This window comes from Natrix helvetica (genome assembly GCF_964273705.1).
Source record: "Natrix helvetica genome assembly, chromosome: 12".
Taxonomy (NCBI): Eukaryota; Metazoa; Chordata; class Lepidosauria; order Squamata; family Natricidae; genus Natrix; species Natrix helvetica.
Window position 1 is genome coordinate 14,197,376 of NC_138556.1, and position 19,399 is coordinate 14,216,774.

The window sequence follows — 19,399 nt, forward strand, 5'->3', positions numbered from 1 at the left end:
TAAATCATTCTGTTATTACTGCTGTTATGGTTTCATTTCTTTCGTTCTTACCATTTTGGAAATATTGTTTGCCAACCGAAAAATATGATAGCAGCTTTTAGATAATTAAGGATTTTGAATAAGGTTGTCTTGGCTAAAAACAAATTGTCTTTCAGCAAATCTTCCAAACTTAATTGAGTCCATCTTTCAGAAAACAATTGTAAGATAAGGAATTCATTTGAAATCCCCTTGCTGTAATTCTTCATTCTGCAATTCTTTACATAACCTATAAAATTCTTATTTTTTCCCCCCTGTTATATTCACAAAAAGGCAAATTCTCACACATTTCCAACTCAGATTCCCAAAATTATCTATTTCTACCAAGGCACTGAAGCCCCCTCACAATTGGCTTTCCAGCTTGCATCATTCTTGCCCAATAACTGGGCAATATTTGTAGCTTCAATGTGCTGGATGACCATAAAATCCCTTCTGCTGTGATCCACCCCAAAGTTCTAGGTCAAATAAATAAATAAAGGAAGGAATGTAGAGTTGGCTTTGGGGAAGGAATGCGCAAGCTGTTCAGGGATGACTTGAAGAGAAAAAATTAACAGTTTTTTTGGTAGAGAAAGAAGGAAGAGTGAGAATGTCCCTGCCTTTGATTTTGTTTAGATGGGACAGAGAGAAAATTGGATGGGCTTTCAAGGTTCTTGTTCTCCCTTAATAAATAAAGAGCATTCTTGGAGTCTCTGTTGGGCTTTTATCTTGATCTGACCTGCCTCAAAAGGATGACATCAACCACCATTCATGACACATTGGAAATCTGGAAGAGCACAGAAAGAATCATCTTCTCTCTCGTTCTTCAAAGCCAATTCTCAGTTATTGGTTAGTCAGGGGTGGGTTCCGGCTTCTTTTATTGCCGGTTCACTGAGGGATGCGCTTGGGGGGGGGCGCAACGCGCGCATGCACAGAAGTAAAAATGTTGCTTGTGCTCATGCGCAGAAGCAATAAAACAAGATGGAACCAGTTCGGGCTTGTGGCCTGCCGAGTTACTATCTACTTGGCCAAACCGGTCCAAACCAGTAAGGACCCATCTCTGTGGTTAGTCAATTAGTTGTCCAGGAAGTTTTTTTAAGGGATGTGGGGAGGGGAGATAGAGGGTGAAATTAGCCAGGAACTCTCCCCTGCCCCCAAATTATAGGGCATCAGGAAATGAATGGTCTGTATGTTGTGTAAAATAATAAGTGAGAACTTAAGCTTGGAAGCTTATATCAAGTATGTTAACTGTAGCAAAAATTGGAACCAGAATTTAATTGGAAACTGTGCGCTGTTCCAGCTGTTGGGGATTAGTGGTTATAGCATTGGAATGTGACAATTAAACACAATAACCTAGTTGATTCATTTATTGAAAGCAGAATAGCGAGGCACATATTTTATGATTGTTAAATTGAATTATCTTTCCCCAGAGTCTTAATTGAGGACGTTTACTGAAAATGCAGATATGTGGTTAGTCTTGGGAGTTTGTTGGAGATGTACACTTAAATGTGGTAGATAAGGAATCCTGGGGTTAATTCCATCCTTTCCTAAGACCTGATCTGGGGTGGAGATTAATAGAATGTAGTAAACCCTTTAAAATGCCAACGCTTGTACCGTAGTTTTAAATTTAAGAATGGAGTTGAGGACCTCAGAGCATTCAAGGAATGTTCTCCGTAAGATGCTGAAGGTCAGAAATTCACAATAAGAAAACTTCTGTTTTCTCCTTCAACCTACACAGTTAATACTAGGATATAAAGATAAATGGAACCATTCACACCTTTTTTCTTTCAAAATAAGTGGGACCAATAGTTACATGGATCTTGAAGTCACTGTAAGGTGAATGAAGACGCTTGCCCATCATTCAAAATTTCTTTTACAATTTAAGCAGTTATATGCTCCACGTAGATCAAAGTACCTACACAAACCACCTCCTTGTAGGCAGATGAGCGGCATAGAAATTTAAAAAATAAATTTAGGGAAATAGAATTAGAATTAATACAGTGCAGGAGGCTGAAGCCTTCATTAAAAACATTTTTCTCCTCTAGAGGACGAACACAGGGAAGGTAGTGAAAAGGATAGCAAGGTACAAGATATGAAGGGGGGGGGCTGTGGCTCCACCTGGGGACAGGGAGGAAGGAGCAATCTCGAAAAGGCTCAGGTCACAAAAATAAAAGTATTTGAAATATTTGTAATTGTTGATATACTAGAAAGTGACCAAGGAAAAATGATTGAACACATGGTTGATACAATGTAGAATAAGATTCTGATTTTTGCTTATCTTTTATATCTTGTTTTTAATATTGTAAAAAATTGTGGGATTTGGAGGGATTTCTACCACTAGCGTGGGAGCTGCCAAAATTTTCTATGTACCCCCTTACCTTTTCCCATAAATGTTTAAAAACCAATAAAATTCTTTAAAAAAAATAAATTTAAATAAATAACTACTTGGTGCGGTCAATAGCACCTGATAAACATATATCAACCTATGCAACATATGATTTGAATGTAAGTAGGTGTGCTTAGTAATGGTAATAAGAGCTTTTGATCTGTATGGATGAATGATGTAAGAAATTTTTTCAACCTTTCTGCTATTATTGAAGCAAAGATTTTGTAATCTGCATTTAGCAGTGAGATTCGTCTGTAGTTTTGTATAAACACCTGGTCTGTGTCCGCCTTAGGTAATAATACAATATTAGCCTCCATCCATGATAGCTTGGGGAGCTCCACTTCTTGTGTTCTATTGCGCGCATGCACGAAGACCAGCTGGCCGGCATGCAGGTGTGCAATGGAATCCAGAAGAGAGCAGCTGGCCATGTGTGCATGCGTGCCAAACCAGCTGGCAAGTGCTCATGCATGTGTTGGAACCCGGAAGTACAGCTGGTGACAGCGCGCATGCCCACAGAGTGGGCTCTGTGTGCCACCTCTGGCACTTGTCCCATAGATTCGTCATCACAATTATAGGTATTCAGGATGCTATGAATGGAATTTATCCATTCACAAAATGACTTGCAGGGCTCAGCAGGATGGCCAGTTCCAAAAAAAAGCCTGAGAAGGAGCCTAAGGAAAGGCCCTTTCATGTATGAAGAACTCCAATACAGTAGATTTCACCCATCAGTACAGTGGTACCTTAGTAATTATCAATTGGTTCCATGAGGCGCAATGAGTACCAAAACAATGAGTGCCAAACTTTTCCCATAAAGAATAATGCATTGAGTTACAAGGTAGCCAACAGCGACAAGTTCTAGCTTGTGCATTGAGTACCAAACAAATGATGAGTATTGGGACAAAATGTTTGCATCAAAATACGTCGAGTACCAAAATCTGATGAGTTTCAAAGCAGTTGAGTATCAAGGCACCGTCGTAATTTTGAAGACATTCTTCGTACTTTCAGTGAAAAAAAAACCTCTTTTTAATCAAATGCTTAATGGATGTCATGTTCTTAATTATTTAGATCTGAGGGTGAGCTACTGCTTCACTAAATTTGAAGATGGAATATGTTCAGTCCCCAAGTCCCGAAATCATTCTAAGCAAGAATGCTGTTGCAACATGCAAGGACAAGGATGGGGCGATCCCTGTGAACTTTGTCCAGAGGAAAAAGACGGTATGTAGAATACCTCTTGTATGGTTACTGTGGTGCATGATATTAAATGAAAGAAGAAATGAATTATTTTCTGGGAAAGACAAAGCTTGTATAGGCCGAATTTTCTTCAGATTGATAAAATGGATACCGTATTTTTTGGAGTATAAGATGCTCCGAGTATAATATGGACCTTAGTTTTGGGGGAGGAAAATAAACAAAAAAAAATTCTGCCTCTGCCTACCAACATCCATGGTATTCATCTGGCTAGCATCCTGTCAGTGTGTGAGAGAGTTGAGGGCTGTTTGGAAACAAACAGTATTTGCTGTGTGAGCAACAAGAAAGGAGACAGCAAGGAGCCTGGGCCTGGCTTGTTCTGTACTAAAGCTGCATGCTCTGCTGATATCTGAAACTAAAACTGAAAGTGAAACTTCTCTGCTGAACTACCACGTTGGAAAACCTGCTATTGGTATTGTATATTTACTTCATGTGTTATATTATGTATAAAGAGAACTAATTGAATCCTGCTGAATCAGTTACTTGTGTGTCCTTTCTGAATGTGATTGCTGCTGTAAACTCTGACATGTCCTTGCAGCAAATAGCAAACAGCCAGGTCAGCTTCAGCACATTATTTCAGCCTGATTCAGCATGAACAGCTGATTGTCGGGTGGATCAGCCTCCCCGAATACCCCCAATCAGCTGTTCCAAGCTGCAGAGATTGCCACAGACCACTGTCTCCTCCTTGCCTCGTATTTCTAGACCGCCCCCTCTCCCCGAAGGTGAGTCCCTTCGGTGAGAGGGGGCGGTCTAGAAATCTAATAAATTAAATTAAATTAAATTACATTTGGTGTATTAGATGCACCCAAATTTTCACCCTCTTTTAGGGGGGAGAGTGTGTCTTATACTCCAAAAAAATACGGTACTTATATTTCTAATTGGTGCAATAGGCAATAAAAGTCCTGCATTAATTACAGAACCTGTATAAAAATGTGGTATTTGAAAAGAATATTAAAAACAAACAAACTGGATTGACATGTACTTTCTCAAACAAGAGAGCACGGTCGATTTTCTGCATTTCATATTTATGTTTGATTTACAGAAGGTTATAAGCAAATCTGCCCATTCGGAGTCGGCATTCTGGTTGGCTTAGAGGGTGAGCCCATTGGTAAGTCAACTTAGCTTGCAATATTATTGTACTCTGATGTTCCCCCTCGTTGGTTTCTTAAAGATACTCTTTGTATCACATCTAAAAATCACGCTGAAGTTCTTAGTGATTTTGACGCCCTCTTGGTTTTTAATTGGAGTATCTCCCTTGCTTTGTGAACTAAGCACACTCTCAGCATTGAAAAAAGCATGACGTTTTTAGATCTAGTCCGGTGGTGGTTAACCTTTTTGGTGCCGAGTGCCCAAAGTGCGCATGCACCCCCGTGAATGCATGTGTGCGTGCCCCAATCCTCAAAATGCAATGCGAGCGCCCCCAGCGCATGCATCCCATTCATGTGACCATGTTCCCAGCACTTCCCCCCACACATATACGCCCTGTCCCCCCGCCCCCATTTTGGCTCCCAGCAGGATGCTTTCCAGGCACAAAACGGGGCACGGGTGGTGGTGGTGGACGGACCGTCTTGATCTCCGCAATTTCTCCCCAGTTCGCCCATGCTTTCTCCTCCATTCCTGCCTTCCCGATCTGAGCAGTTTCTCCCCAGTGCGTCCTGCATGAAAATATATAAACCTATGCATAATTATAAAAGTATACTGGTATTCTTCAGGGGACAACCGAGCGGTACAAAATACGTTCTGCGGGTATTTTGCTATGACTTAATAAATCTTCTGTTTATTACATAATTGTATTGGGGCTGTTTGAAACAAGAGTGTTTTCTTTTTCCCTTTTGTCTTCCTGCCTGATTAATATGGGGACTAAGATGCGGACGAGTGTCAAGATCCAGACATCTGCAGGAACGGACAGTGTATCAACACCGACGGCTCCTTCCGTTGCGAATGTCCTTTTGGCTACTTGCTCCAAGGATCGGAATGTGTTGGTGAGCAGAGATACCTATCATTAGAAATCCTAAGCTTTCCAGGGCTAAGTCAAGCCCGTTGTCGGGTTTCCAAAAAATGCCCTAATTGATTCAGGAGCCTTGGACCAAACTTTAAAAGAACATTAGTCATTTATTAGGAGCATTTAGTTTGGGCAAAATCTTTTCGCAGTCAGATCTTAGCCTTTACGGCAGGGGTGTCAAACTCGATTTCATTGAGGGCCGCATCAGGGTTGTGTTTGTCCTCCGGGGGAAGGGGTGTGGCTGGCGTGGCTGTGCCAACTCGATGTCACTTGTGTTGGGGACACCTGTGGCGGCCCGATCGCTCTGCCAGAAAAAAAATGGGCTCCTAAGCTCTGTTTTCGGTTGCGACAGCCTCCTGCAACCCTCTGCCAGCAAAAACGGAGCCCGGGAGGGCTGCGCGCAGCCCTCCCGAGCTGCGTTTTCACTGGCAGAGGCACTACAGGCCAGTCCTTCGCTGTTTCCAGGACAGCCCCATGGGCCAGATCTAAACACCCCACGGGGCCACATCCGGTCACCGTGCCTTGAGTTTGACAACCCCTGCTTTACAATTTCCCGGTTTTTTTTCCCAATACACAACTGTAATTTTCTGATGTAACCCCAGCTGTGTTTCCAATTGCTTGTATTGATTATAGACATAGATGAATGTGTTGTTGGAGCTCCCTGTGGAAACGGAACGTGTAAGAACATCATTGGAAGTTTTGAATGCACTTGTGAAGACGGTTTTGAGCCAGGCCCTATGGTGACATGTGAAGGTAAATGCGACTTTTTAGGAAAGTAGGCACACATCCCTTCAGTCTTCCCCTTCAGTGTTTCTTTCGCTTGACAGCTTGACGATGTGTGGACTGTGTTCTGGCCTAGGCTTCCCCAAAATGCACAAGGCAGAGTCCTGGTCCTGACCAAACCCCTCTTATTAAACGAATGTGAATTCCTCTCGTTCATATTCAGCAAAGGCCTGGCAAACAGTCTTTCAAAGGAATGTGTATGACTACAGACCTTATCTATCTTGGAAAGCTGCACATATTTTCCAAACGCAGTGCTGTGTAAGGAAAGACTTGGCACAGAGTCTCTGAGATTCACGGACAGATCTTCACACTCCTGAAACAAATCTAATGACCAAACGAACGAATTGTTTCCTGCAAAAGCCCACTCCCCTTTCGCTCCTCGAGCCAATCACCTTCCACCTGTGACTTTACTCCCAAGTCTACCCTGATTTCTGAGTTGTTCTTTTCTTCTGGCGGCCCTCCGCATACGCACACTGGGAACAGGCTCCAGCTGTTCCTCTGCCTCACTGCTGTCTAACTCCTTAGGCAGCTGAGAACTGCCAGACGGCCTTGGCCCCATCTCTGCCTCCTACAGACAGCCCTCGTGTGAGCCTTCCCCAGCTTCCAGGACTGGCCCATGCTCCTCCTCAACCTCCTCACTGTCCGACTCTGCTGCCAGCTCTGCCAGCTGCTGGCGGGCCACAACAGACTGCAACTCCCAGAATTCCCCTGAGAGCTGAAATCCACACATCTTCAAGTTACCAAAGTTGGGAAAGAAACAGTGCTCTGTTTTACGCTTCTCAATAGTCCAATTGTCTTCCTGATAGGAGCTGAAAGGGTTTTATTTTTAAATCCAGTCCATGCATTACAGGCAGATAGCATTTTTCAATGCTCAAGACCTTTTATATCCCCTCTCAACAGTGGGAAAGATGGGAAAGCTTAAATAAAAGAATTCATATTTGGTGCTCAAGTCTAATATTTATATTCTATACTTGCAGCACAGAGAAAAATGGCTTCTTCTAGGAAGAACCCATTTCTGTATTCTGTACGTCTGCTTCTTTGCGCACATGCTCTTTTCCCGATGGGATCCATTTGTTCCCCAAATGACTGCTCTGTTTGTTTATACAGATATGAACGAATGCGCTCAGAATCCCCTCCTCTGTGCCTTCCGATGTGTGAACACCTATGGCTCGTATGAATGCAAATGTCCCGCAGGCTATGTGCTCAGAGAAGACAGGCGAATGTGCAAAGGTAAAATCCTTACTGTATAAAAATCCTGCTGTGTCAGGGTTCCAAATAGCATCCCAAATTAAATCAGAGTCCAAGGCAAAGGATTGCTCAAAGTTCCAATTTATTAAGAGAGCCATGTTGGCACATCTGGGAAAACCTGAATCTGAAAGCTTCCTGGGTTTTTCCCCACCCAGTTGGAAGTTCAAGATTTTGCCCCCACACCCACAAGTCCATCACATGGTCCAATCTTCCACTGCCACGCTGGCAGTTCCGCCCATCCAGTTCCAGTCAGGTACAGAGGTACAGAGACAAAAGATGACCTTGGCTTTCTAGAAAGGAATTTTGTTTTGGCTACATAGCATCTAACTCCATACAATCCCCCCTCCCATTTTCCCACAATAGAAAAGGCATAATAGAATAATAGAAAATGTGACAGGCCAAAGATCCAAGAGGAATATGGTGGTAGGCCTGACAAGCTGATTGTAGACTTTTTTCCCCTTCCGTCCAATCACGTTCGATTCTCAGAGACAGCCTGGATAAGTTTATTTATTTATTTGGAAATTTATATTGCCACCCACTCACAAATGCTCTGTTGTTAGTATGGGGAAAAATTAAACAGAATCACTCTATGAAAATATTGGTCTGGTTATCCACAATGGAAGCACTAATATATCCGAACATGTTAGATCTGGATAAAATAGTAATATATAAAGATATATTAAATGAGCAAGGAAAAATAAAAATGAACCAGGAACTAAAAAGAAAAATCAGGGAATCGATTTGGACGGGTGTTCCTATATGCAAATACAGACGAAATGTAACAAGGAGTCAGAAAAATATGGATTTTATAGTGAACCACAAGAATTGGATAAGATACTACAGGATACAGATGAAAAACCGATAAAGAAGTTTTATAACTAGCTTTAAAATGGAAGAAGAATCAGTAAAGGAAACTATGATAACATGGGCAAAAAAACTTAGAGCACACTATAGAATTAGATAATTGGCAAAAACTGTGGGAAATACATTATAGATTAACAATGTCAGCCGCATCTAAAGAAAATCGGTACAAAATGTTCTATAGATGGCATTTGCCACCAGCAGGATTGGCAAAAATGTTTTCAAATATGTCATCAAAGTGTTGGAAATAGAAACAGACACAGGGATCTTATTATCACATGTGATGGACCTGTCCAAAAGTATTGGGCAAAGATAAAAGAGTGGCTAGAGGAGATGGTAAAACAACAAATAGACCTAAAACCAGCAAATGGCAACTCAAGGCGGCTTACAAGAATATAAAACCTCATATAAAAACAATAAAGCTATAAAGTAATAAAAGTTCCAGCATTTTTCTAGGCAAGGTTTTCTTTCAGAAATGGTAGGAGAAACTGACAACATTTAAACATAATACAATAACATCCTAAAAGATCAAAAGAAGAAGTCAAGCCAATATAGACAAATAATAATCATTTATTGGGCTCTAATTAACAATCTAATTGCACATCTTGGTTATGTTTTTTCGATTCCTACAGTAGATATCATATGTTGGCTATCACTCAAACATCCAGATTTTGATTCCTAGAGCCTGCTTCGATGTGTTCCTGCCATTTTCTGGACAAGGTTATCCAGAAGTTGTTTGGCATTGCCTCCAGAGACAATGGAGAGAGTGATTGGTCATCCAGTTGGGTTTGTTGCTAAGACGGGACTAGAACTCCCAGTTTCTAGTCCAATACTTTAACCACTAAACCGAACTAGCTCTCAATTGTAAACTGAGACTAAATGCATTAGAACAGTATCAATTAAAGTTTCCTCTTTAACGTAGCTGGGTCTTTTCTTGTGAAAATGAAAAAAAATGCTCTTAAGAGACTAATGGTTCCAATTTTGTGGAACCATAAAAAACAGTTTCTAACTTAACAGGAAGAAGAAAACGAATGCAAAACCTACCTCATTAATCATGAAGTACGTTGTGATGAGGAACATCTGTAAATAAAAGAAGGCAATCTATCTTACCCTTCCCTTTCCTAACTTTTTAAAAATAATTTTCCTTCATCGTCTGTCAGAGGATATTGAAATCTCAGGGATTAAAACTTCAGCAGGTCTTTCTGAATTTCACTTGCATTCCCCTCCTTAATTTTGCCCACGGAACATTATTTTCACATGGTTCCTTCCAAAGGAATGTAGAAACGGGCTCAGTGGTTTTATATAGAAAACTGTTCTGGTTTTATATCCTGCAACCATTCTTCATATGTTTTAGCCTCCAGTCCCCTAATCATCTTTGCTGCTCTTCTCTGCACTCATTCTAAAGTCTCAACATCTTTTTAAAATTGTGGCGACCAGAACTGAATGCCATATTCCAAGTGTGGCCTTACCAAGGCCTTATAAAGTGGTATTAACCCTTCATGTGATCTTGATTCTTTCCCTCTGTTTATGCAGCCTAGAACTGTGTTGGCTTTTTTGGCAGCTGCTGCACACAGCTGGCTCCTATTTAAATGGTCATCCACTAGGACTCCAAGATCCCTCTCACATTTATTACTATTTAGTAGTGTTAGACTCTATTAAAATATTAGACTATGGAAGCTTATCAAAGAGAGATTTGACCTGGAAGTAGGAAGACATTTCTTAACAATGAGAACAATGACTTAGTGGAGAGATACTGTTCTAATTTTACATGGTTCCTTCCAAAGGAATATAGAAACGGGCACACTGGTTTTATATAGCAACATCGCTATTCTGAGGGGTGTGATTCTCAAAATATGGAGAACTTTCATTTTTTTAAAAACCAGTATCCGATTCTGTAATACTTTCAGATCAGAATGAATGTGAGGAAGGAATTCATGACTGCGACTCAAAGCAGATGACGTGTAAAAACCTGATCGGTACATACATGTGCATATGTGGTCCAGGATTTCAGCGTAGACCCGACGGTGAAGGTTGCATAGGTGAGTGGCCATCGAAAAACTCATCTTGTTATTTCAGTTTTCACATTTATAGCGCTTAGACTTATATAGCGCAACAATCTGGGTCCTTAGTTTACTGACCTCAGAAGGATGGAAGGATGGGTCAACCTTGAGCTGGTCAAGTTAGAACTCCTGGCTGTGGTCAGTGTTTGTCTCTAGTACTGCATTCTAAGCACTGCGCCACTAGGGCTCCTGACTCATAGAAATAGCGCTTAGATTTATATACTGTTTCATAGTGTGTTACAGCCCTTTCTAAGCGGTTTACAAAGTCAATTGCTCCCAACAATCTGGGTTTTCATTTGACTGACCTCAGAAGGATGTAAGGCTGAATCAATCTTGAACTAGTCAGGTTGAACTGCTGACAGTGGGCAGAATGAGCCTGCAATGTTGCATTCTAACCACTGCACCACCAGGACTCTTTTATTTCCTGTGGGAATTTGTTTAATGATTTCAGAGTTTTTAAAACTCCCATCTCTCCTACCCATTCATATAAATGAGACTATAGGATTGGATCTTAGTTACATTTGTTTTCCATTTGTAGCGATCACGTATTTTTATTGCCTTTTATAAAAGATAGAAGTATTTATTATTTTGGAATGAATGCAGTTGGGTTTTTTCTTGTTTTGTTCTGCTAAACGTTGAACTCAGTAAGCGAATACTGCATTTGGATATGTCTTTGGAACAGATGAAAATGAGTGTCAGGCGAAACCTGGGTTGTGTGAAAACGGACGGTGTCTAAACACGCTCGGAAGCTACCGATGTGAATGTGAAGATGGTTTCCTAGTCAACGAAGCCCAGAATGAATGTCTAGGTAAGCCTTTAGAATGATACACCGTTAGGATGGCGGGGGGGGGGGGAATAAAGGTGATCAATTCCTTGTTTGCAATATTCCCCCGATTTGCAAACTCTGATAATAATTAGCACACAAGTGAAACTTAAACTAAAATCCATTGTCTTACCTCACCGTAGGATTTCACTGGATAGGAAGGATAAACAGGAGGGCAACGCAGTAGAGCTGCTTCCATGGTAGAAGCGCTGTGAAATGTAGTGTCACAAAATTAACGGTGGACAAATTCAAAGAAGTGTACTCACTATTATTCAGTAACAGTTCTTAGAAAATGGCAGCTGAGTATAGAGGCAGTCCTGGACTTAGCAATCATTCACTTAGTGTTCATTCAGAGTTGCAACAGCATTGAAAAATTTGACCGGTGACTGTTTTTCACGCTTAGGACTGTTGCAGCATCCCTGTGGCCACATGATCAAAATTCAGAGGCTTGGCAACTGGCATGTACTTATGACAGTTGCAGAGCCCCAGGGTCATAGGATCGCCTTTTGCAACCTCCGGACAAGCAACATCAATGGGGAAGCCAGATTCACTTAAACCTGCCTTACGAATGTAACAATGGCAGCGGTTCCCTTAACAACCGTGGCAAAGAAACGGGGCAAGACTCACAACTATCTTGCTTAGCAACAGAACTTTTGGGCGACATTGTGGTCGTATGTCAAGGACCTCCTCTGCAAACTGATAGCCTTGGGTTTGAAATGCATTGGTGTGGTACAGGGTGGAAATAGCATCTCCGCAGGTCTGACGATTCACGGAGTCATCAGGGTCATTCCACCCGCACATCTCAATCGCACATGTTCAGCAACCTTCCTTCCTACACAATGCACATAAGAGCTCTGGCTAAGAAATGCCCCCCAGAGTCGTTACGTTACTAGCTGGGCAGCAAATAAATTTCATAAATTAATAAACTTCCTAAGTCAATAAATAGAAATAGAGCTGTAAACTAGATTTAGGGGGAAGGTTCATTTTGTTCTGACTTAGGCTTCCCCAGCAGCATGAAGCTGAGTCCTCGTCTCGATAAACCCCTTTTATTTAATTGACAGTAAATTCCTCTCCAGCAAAGTCTTTCCTCTCCCACAGACTTTCAAGATAGTTCACAGTTACCGACCTTTATCAGGCTTGGAGAGTGGCCAGGCCGATATCTTTCAGACGCTGCAATGCTTGGCAAGAATGCAGGAATGAACTAATGGTCTCCTGCAAACTCCACTCCCCTTTCGCTCCTCTTTTATTTCCTCTGGGAGGGCCCATTCATCGTCCACCTGTGGCCTTACTCCCAAGTCGCCCCTTTGTTCTTTAGCTGTTCCTTTCATCTGGGAACTCTGTGCATGCACACACTGGGAACAGGCTCCAACTGTTCATCTGCCTCACTGATGTCTGACTCTGAAGGCAGCTGATAACTGGCATACGGCTCTGGCCCCCTCTCTGCCTCTGACATGGAGCCTTCCCCAGACTCCAGGACTGGCCCATGTTCCTCCCCAACCTCCTCACTGTCCGAATCTGCTGCCAGCTCCGCTGACCACTGGCAGGTCACAACGCTTTTGAAGCAGACCTACCCAATCAATGCTCCCCTCTTTTGTATATGAATTGGCTCTGAATTGTTCTGCTGTTATGTAACAATCCTTTGCGATATTCTAAACTCTTGATCGCGCCTCCATCTTTTCTTTCTCAAGATTTGATCACCAGGGCAGAATTCCCTGGGGTTGTTTTTTTTCCTCACTTGGTGTCCTTTCTTCTCTTTTCTTTCTTCAGACGTCATGCCTTCTTTCTTACTGCTGCCTGACTTCCTTATTCCTCCTGCTCCAATTCCTAAATACGGCTAAGTATGCTCTTCCTTTTATACGCCTGCTTCCACGTCCTTGTCCTGCCCTCCCTTTGCTAGGCGTTGTCCTTCTGACATTTTCCAACCAACGTCCTTTTGCTTTGCAGACGTCAGAGAAGGCTACTGCTTTACCGAAACCTTACATACCATGTGCCAGCTCGAATCGAGCAACAGGAACCTGGTGACCAAATCGGAGTGCTGCTGCAACAGCGGGCGAGGATGGGGACCCAATTGCGAGATCTGCCCATTCCTGGGCACCATTGCGTTTAAGAAGCTTTGTCCATACGGCCATGGACTGACCACTACTGGAGAAGGTGTGGAAAATAAGACCCCAGCGGGTTCCAGAACAAGGATTGTTTGCACACTTCCCCAAATATCAGTGTTTAATTATAAAAGACTCTAGAAAGAGTGCAGAGAAGAACAACAAAGATGATTAGGGGACTGGAGACTAAAACATATGAAGAAGGGTTGCAGGAACTGGGTATGTCTAGTTTAATGAAAAGAAGGACCAGAGGAGACATGATAGCAATCTTCCAATATCTCAGGGGTTGCCACAAAGAAGAGGGAGTCAAACTATTCTCCAAGGCACCTGAGGGTAGAACAAGAAGCAATGGGTGGAAACTAATCAAGGAGAGAAGCAACTTAGAACTGAGGAGAAATTTCCTGACAGTTAGAACAATGAATCAGTGGAACAGAAGTTGCCTCCAGAAGTTGTGAATGCTCCAACACTGGAAATCTTTAAGAAGATGTTGGATAGCCATTTGTCTGAAACGGTATAGGGTTTCCTGCCTAGGCAGGGGGTTGGACTAGAAGACCTCCAAGGTCCCTTCCAACTCTACTATTGTATTATAAATAGGTGTCTTTATTATTGGGATAGTTAGCAAGGCTACATTTCAAATTGTAGGGCAATAGGCCTTGCGTTTTTAGTTTAAGGGATCCAGTTGGGAAGGGGTTTGCAAAATCTAACAAGCACTTTGAGATCCAGAGTTTCTCTGCTTCTCTTCAGCGGCAACTTGATGTCAGGATTCCATCTTTGCCATAGGGCTGTGATGGCGAACCTATGGCATGCGTGCCAGGGGTGATGCCCAGAGCTCTCTCTGTGGGCACGTGCACCATCGTCCCACAACATTAGTTAGGGAAGGATGCTCACCCAGAATCCAGAAGAGATATTGGGTCAATCATGACAGCCTTAGTACCTGTGTTTCCCCGAAAATAAGACCAGGTCTTATTTTAATGTTTGCTCCAAAAAGACCCATTAGAGCTTATAGTCTGGTTAGGTCTTATTTTTGGGGAAATACGGTATTACATGTGTCCATCCACTGATGATCTTAATCGGGGCTTATTTTTGAGATAGGGCTTATATTACAAGCATCCCGAAAAATCATGCCAGGGCTTATTTTCCGATTGGATCTTATATTTGGGGAAACACAGTAACTGAGAGCGAAAATGAACCTTGCCTTTCAGTAATTGTAACCGCCCTTTGCTAAATTCGTCAGCATTTTGAATAAGAATCCAAACTGGAAGACAATCTCTTTTCATTGATCATGAGTGTGTGTTTTTTTTCTCTTTTGCCCTGTGAAAGTATCCGAAGAAGACGGGTATCCTAGAGGCAGCGTTTCGATTGGTTTTGTTTTTTTAAAATTATTGTTCCTTCAGTCTTGCTTTCTTTACAGTCCTGTTTCTTGAATCGCAGATATTGATGAATGCAAGGTGATTCACAACGTTTGTCAGAATGGAGAGTGCGTCAATGTGAGAGGGACGTACCTTTGTAGCTGCAAGGAAGGCTACACCCCCGATATAACGGGCACACTTTGTATAGGTACGTTGTCGGTTGCCAGTTGGCTTTCACCAGTCCCTTCCATCGGAATGCAGGAATTGGGCATCTTTTACTCAAAGCTAGAGAGAATTCTTCACTCCGTCATTGGAGAAGTTCTCTATAGTGGCCTTTGATGGCAGATGAATTCCTTTGTTTATTTATTTAATGTAGGCAGCAGTGGTGGGATTCAGCCGGTTCGCACCTATTCGGGAAAACCGGTTGTTAAGTTTCTAAGAAGTTGGGAGAACCGGTTGTTGGAAGAAATCTCCTTTTGTTTTTTTCCCACTTTGCAGGGCTAATCCTGTAAGGAAGGCAGGAAGGAAACATTCTGGTGTTGTTTCTAGCCTCATCTTGATTGCCCTGCTTACAGAAACTGCCTCTCCGCTTAACCCTTATTCCATTGTAACAGCTAAGGCGAAGCGCCCATCGACCTGAGTGTCGTTGAGTTGGCCACGCCCACACGGTCACATGACCACTGAGCCCCGCCCACCCAACTGGTCATTAGGGCAGAGAATAGGTTGTTAAATTATTTGAATCCCACCCATCTCAAATCCCTTTAATCTAGGCATTTATTTTGAAGCCTTCATCGTAGGAATTTTTTAATCTCTTAATTTTTTTCTTTTTTTTGAAAAAAAGAAAAACCATTTTAATGAATCAATTGCCCGGTTAGAAATTTGCTGTTTTACTTGGTCAACCCTAGTGATTTTTTAAAAATTAAATAATAATAATAATAAAAAGACCAATTAAAAGTAGCCCTTGACCAATTGTGGTCATCTCTGTAAAATCAAAGGCGCAAGGCAGATTCAGTAAACAACCCTGGCAAAAAAAAAAAGAGATTGTAAAATTGGAGGAAACGTGTTTCACAACCATCATGCTAAGCAGTGGAGAGCCTGGTCCCAAATTGTGATTGTAGGTCAAGGACTACCTGTACCTATGATTATTCATTCCTCCCGTTTTTTTATTCATTCCGGGGAACAATATTTGTTTCTTCTTTCCTTTCAGATCTGAATGAGTGCAACGTGTCTCCAAAGCCTTGCAATTTTATTTGCAAAAATACAGAGGGGAGCTATCAATGCTCATGTCCGAAAGGATACATCTTGCAGGAAGATGGCAGAAGCTGCAAAGGTAAGGGGGAAAAAACGACTGAGCTTTATATTTATATTTATCGCTATCCACTCATTTTCCTTCAGGACCAGATTGAAAAATATGCAAGTAGTATAAGATGCACGCGCGCGCACACGAAGAAAAAAAGGAAGAAAATGGAATGGAATAGAATAGAATAGAAAATGGAAGGGAAGGGATGGGAAGAGAAGAGGGATATGGAATGAATAGAATAGAATAGAATAGAATAGAATAGAATAGAAAATGGAAGGGAAGGGAAGAGAAGGGAAGGGATGGGAAGAGAGGAAGAGAAGAGAAGAGAAGAGGGATATGGAATGTAATGAAATGAAATAGAATAGAATAGAATAGAATAGAATAGAATAGAATATGGAAGGGAAGAGAAGAGAAGGGATGGGAAGAGAAGAGAAGAGAAGAGAAGAGGGATATGGAATGGAATGAAATGAATTGAAATAGAATAGAATAGAATAGAATAGAAAATGGAAGGGAAGGGAAGAGAAGAGAAGGGAAGGGATGGGAAGAGAAGAGAAGAGGGATATGGATTGGAATGGAATGGAATGAAATAGAATAGAATAGAACAGAATATATTCGTAGCCCATCAGCATGGTTAGGAGGGAGCTGACTTTTCGAACCTGCCCTATCTAGGTTTCCTGGTAGAATACATGGGAAAATCCCATAGGGGGGAACATCCACTTAGGGTTAGGGTTAGGTCCCCATGAACTCAGACAGAGAAATGGACACCGCCAATGGATTCGCAGCTGATCGGTATGCTTAGGTGGAAGCTGACTTTTCCAACCCGTCGTATCTACGTTTCCTAGTAAAATACATGGGAAAATCCCATAGGGGTGAACATCCACTTAGGGTTAGGGTTAGGTCCCCATGAACTCAGACAGGAAAATGGACACCGCCAATGGATTCGCAGCTCATCGGTATGGTTAGGGGGGAGCTGAGTTTTCCAACCCGTCGTATCTATGTTTCCTGGTCAAATACATGGGAAAATCCCATAAGGGGGGGGGGGAAACCCACTTAGGGTTAGGGTTAGGTCCCCATGAACTCAGACAGGAAAATGGACACCGCCAATGGATTCGCAGCTGATCGGTATGCTTAGGAGGAAGCTGACTTTTCCAACCAGTCGTATCTACGTTTCCTGGTCAAATACATGGGAAAATCCCATAGGGGGGAAAACCTACTTAGGGTTAGGGTTAGGTCCCCATGAACTCAGACAGGAAAATGGACACCGCCAATGGATTCGCAGCTCATCGGAATGGTTAGGGGGGAGCTGACTTTTCCAACCCATCGTATCTATGTTTCCTGGTAAAATACATGGGAAAATCCCATAGGGGGGAAAACCCACTTAGGGTTAGGGTTAGGTCCCCATGAATTCAGACAGGAAAATGGACACCGCCAATGGATTCGCAGCTCATCGGAATGGTTAGGGGGGAGCTGACTTTTCCAACCCATCGTATCTATGTTTCCTGGTCAAATACATGGGAAAATCCCATAGGGGGGAAAACCCACTTAGGGTTAGGGTTAGGTCCCCATGAATTCAGACAGGAAAATGGACACCGCCAATGGATTCGCAGCTCATCGGAATGGTTAGGGGGGAGCTGACTTTTCCAACCCATCGTATCTATGTTTCCTGGTAAAATACATGGGAAAATCCCATAGGGGGGAAAACCCACTTAGGGTTAGGGTTAGGTCCCCATGAATTCAGACAGGAAAATGGACACCGCCAATGGATTCGCAGCTCATCGGTATGGTTAGGGGGGAGCTGACTTTTCCAACCCGTCATATCTATGTTTCCTGGTCAAATACATGGGAAAATCCCATAGGGGGGGGGGGGAAACCCACTTAGGGTTAGGGTTAGGTCCCCATGAATTCAGACAGGAAAATGGACACCGCCAATGGATTCGCAGCTCATCGGTATGGTTAGGGGGGAGCTGACTTTTCCAACCCATCGTATCTATGTTTCCTGGTAAAATACATGGGAAAATCCCATAGGGGGGAAAACCCACTTAGGGTTAGGGTTAGGTCCCCATGAATTCAGACAGGAAAATGGACACCGCCAATGGATTCGCAGCTCATCGGAATGGTTAGGGGGGAGCTGACTTTTCCAACCCATCGTATCTATGTTTCCTGGTAAAATACATGGGAAAATCCCATAGAGGGGAAAACCCACTTAGGGTTAGGGTTAGGTCCCCATGAATTCAGACAGGAAAATGGACACCGCCAATGGATTCGCAGCTCATCGGAATGGTTAGGGGGGAGCTGACTTTTCCAACCCGTCATATCTATGTTTCCTGGTCAAATACATGGGAAAATCCCATAGGGGGGGGGGGGAAACCCACTTAGGGTTAGGGTTAGGTCCCCATGAACTCAGACAGGAAAATGGACACCGCCAATGGATTCGCAGCTCATCGGTATGGTTAGGGGGGAGCTGACTTTTCCAACCCATCGTATCTATGTTTCCTGGTAAAATACATGGGAAAATCCCATAGGGGGGAAAACCCACTTAGGGTTAGGGTTAAGCCCCCATGAATTCAGACAGGAAAATGGACACCGCCAATGGATTCGCAGCTCATCGGAATGGTTAGGAGGGAGCTGACTTTTCCAACCCATCGTATCTATGTTTCCTGGTAAAATACATGGGAAAATCCCATAGGGGGGAAAACCCACTTAGGGTTAGGGTTAAGCCCCCATGAATTCAGACAGGAAAATGGACACCGCCAATGGATTCACAGCTCATTGGTATGGTTAGGGGGGAGCTGACTTTTCCAACCCATCGTATCTATGTTTCCTGGTAAAATACATGGGAAAATCCCATAGGGGGGAAAACCCTCTTAGAGTTAGGGTTTGGTCCCCATGAACTGGGGGGAACAGTATGTTATCATGTTGTCTTTATGAGGAGCAAAACCTGAACAAATGAATTTGCTGTCCTTTCAGATTTTGATGAATGTGCAACCAAGCAACACAACTGCCAGTTTCTTTGTGTCAACACTATTGGAGGATTTACTTGTAAATGTCCTCCTGGATTTACTCAACATCATTCAGCATGTATTGGTGAGTGGCAAGAAATATCAACACACCTTTGCCCTCCCTATTTCCTCCACGACAACCACTGTGTGCAACCACTTTGTCTGAGAGAGAAGGACTGGCCCAAAGTCGCCCTGTTGGCTTTCATGTCTAGAACAGGACTAGAACTCA

General features: G+C 42.7%; 1 protein-coding gene across 3 annotated transcripts in view; it reads left to right on the forward strand.

Moving 5' to 3' along the window:
* FBN1 (fibrillin 1) overlaps positions 1 to 19,399 on the forward strand; it is a 196,600-nt gene that overhangs the window by 167,832 nt on the left and 9,369 nt on the right. For 2 of the 3 annotated variants that reach the window (XM_081964556.1, XM_081964555.1), the window contains exons 51-61: positions 3,464 to 3,613; positions 4,689 to 4,754; positions 5,512 to 5,628; positions 6,282 to 6,401; positions 7,539 to 7,661; positions 10,448 to 10,579; positions 11,283 to 11,408; positions 13,368 to 13,574; positions 14,954 to 15,079; positions 16,079 to 16,201; positions 19,139 to 19,255. In XM_081964556.1, the coding sequence (XP_081820682.1) occupies positions 3,464 to 3,613; positions 4,689 to 4,754; positions 5,512 to 5,628; positions 6,282 to 6,401; positions 7,539 to 7,661; positions 10,448 to 10,579; positions 11,283 to 11,408; positions 13,368 to 13,574; positions 14,954 to 15,079; positions 16,079 to 16,201; positions 19,139 to 19,255 (1,407 nt within the window). Of the gene's footprint in view, positions 1 to 3,463; positions 3,614 to 4,688; positions 4,755 to 5,511; positions 5,629 to 6,281; positions 6,402 to 7,538; positions 7,662 to 10,447; positions 10,580 to 11,282; positions 11,409 to 13,190; positions 13,345 to 13,367; positions 13,575 to 14,953; positions 15,080 to 16,078; positions 16,202 to 19,138; positions 19,256 to 19,399 lie in introns of those variants that run through there. The other variant, XM_081964557.1, reaches the window with a different exon arrangement.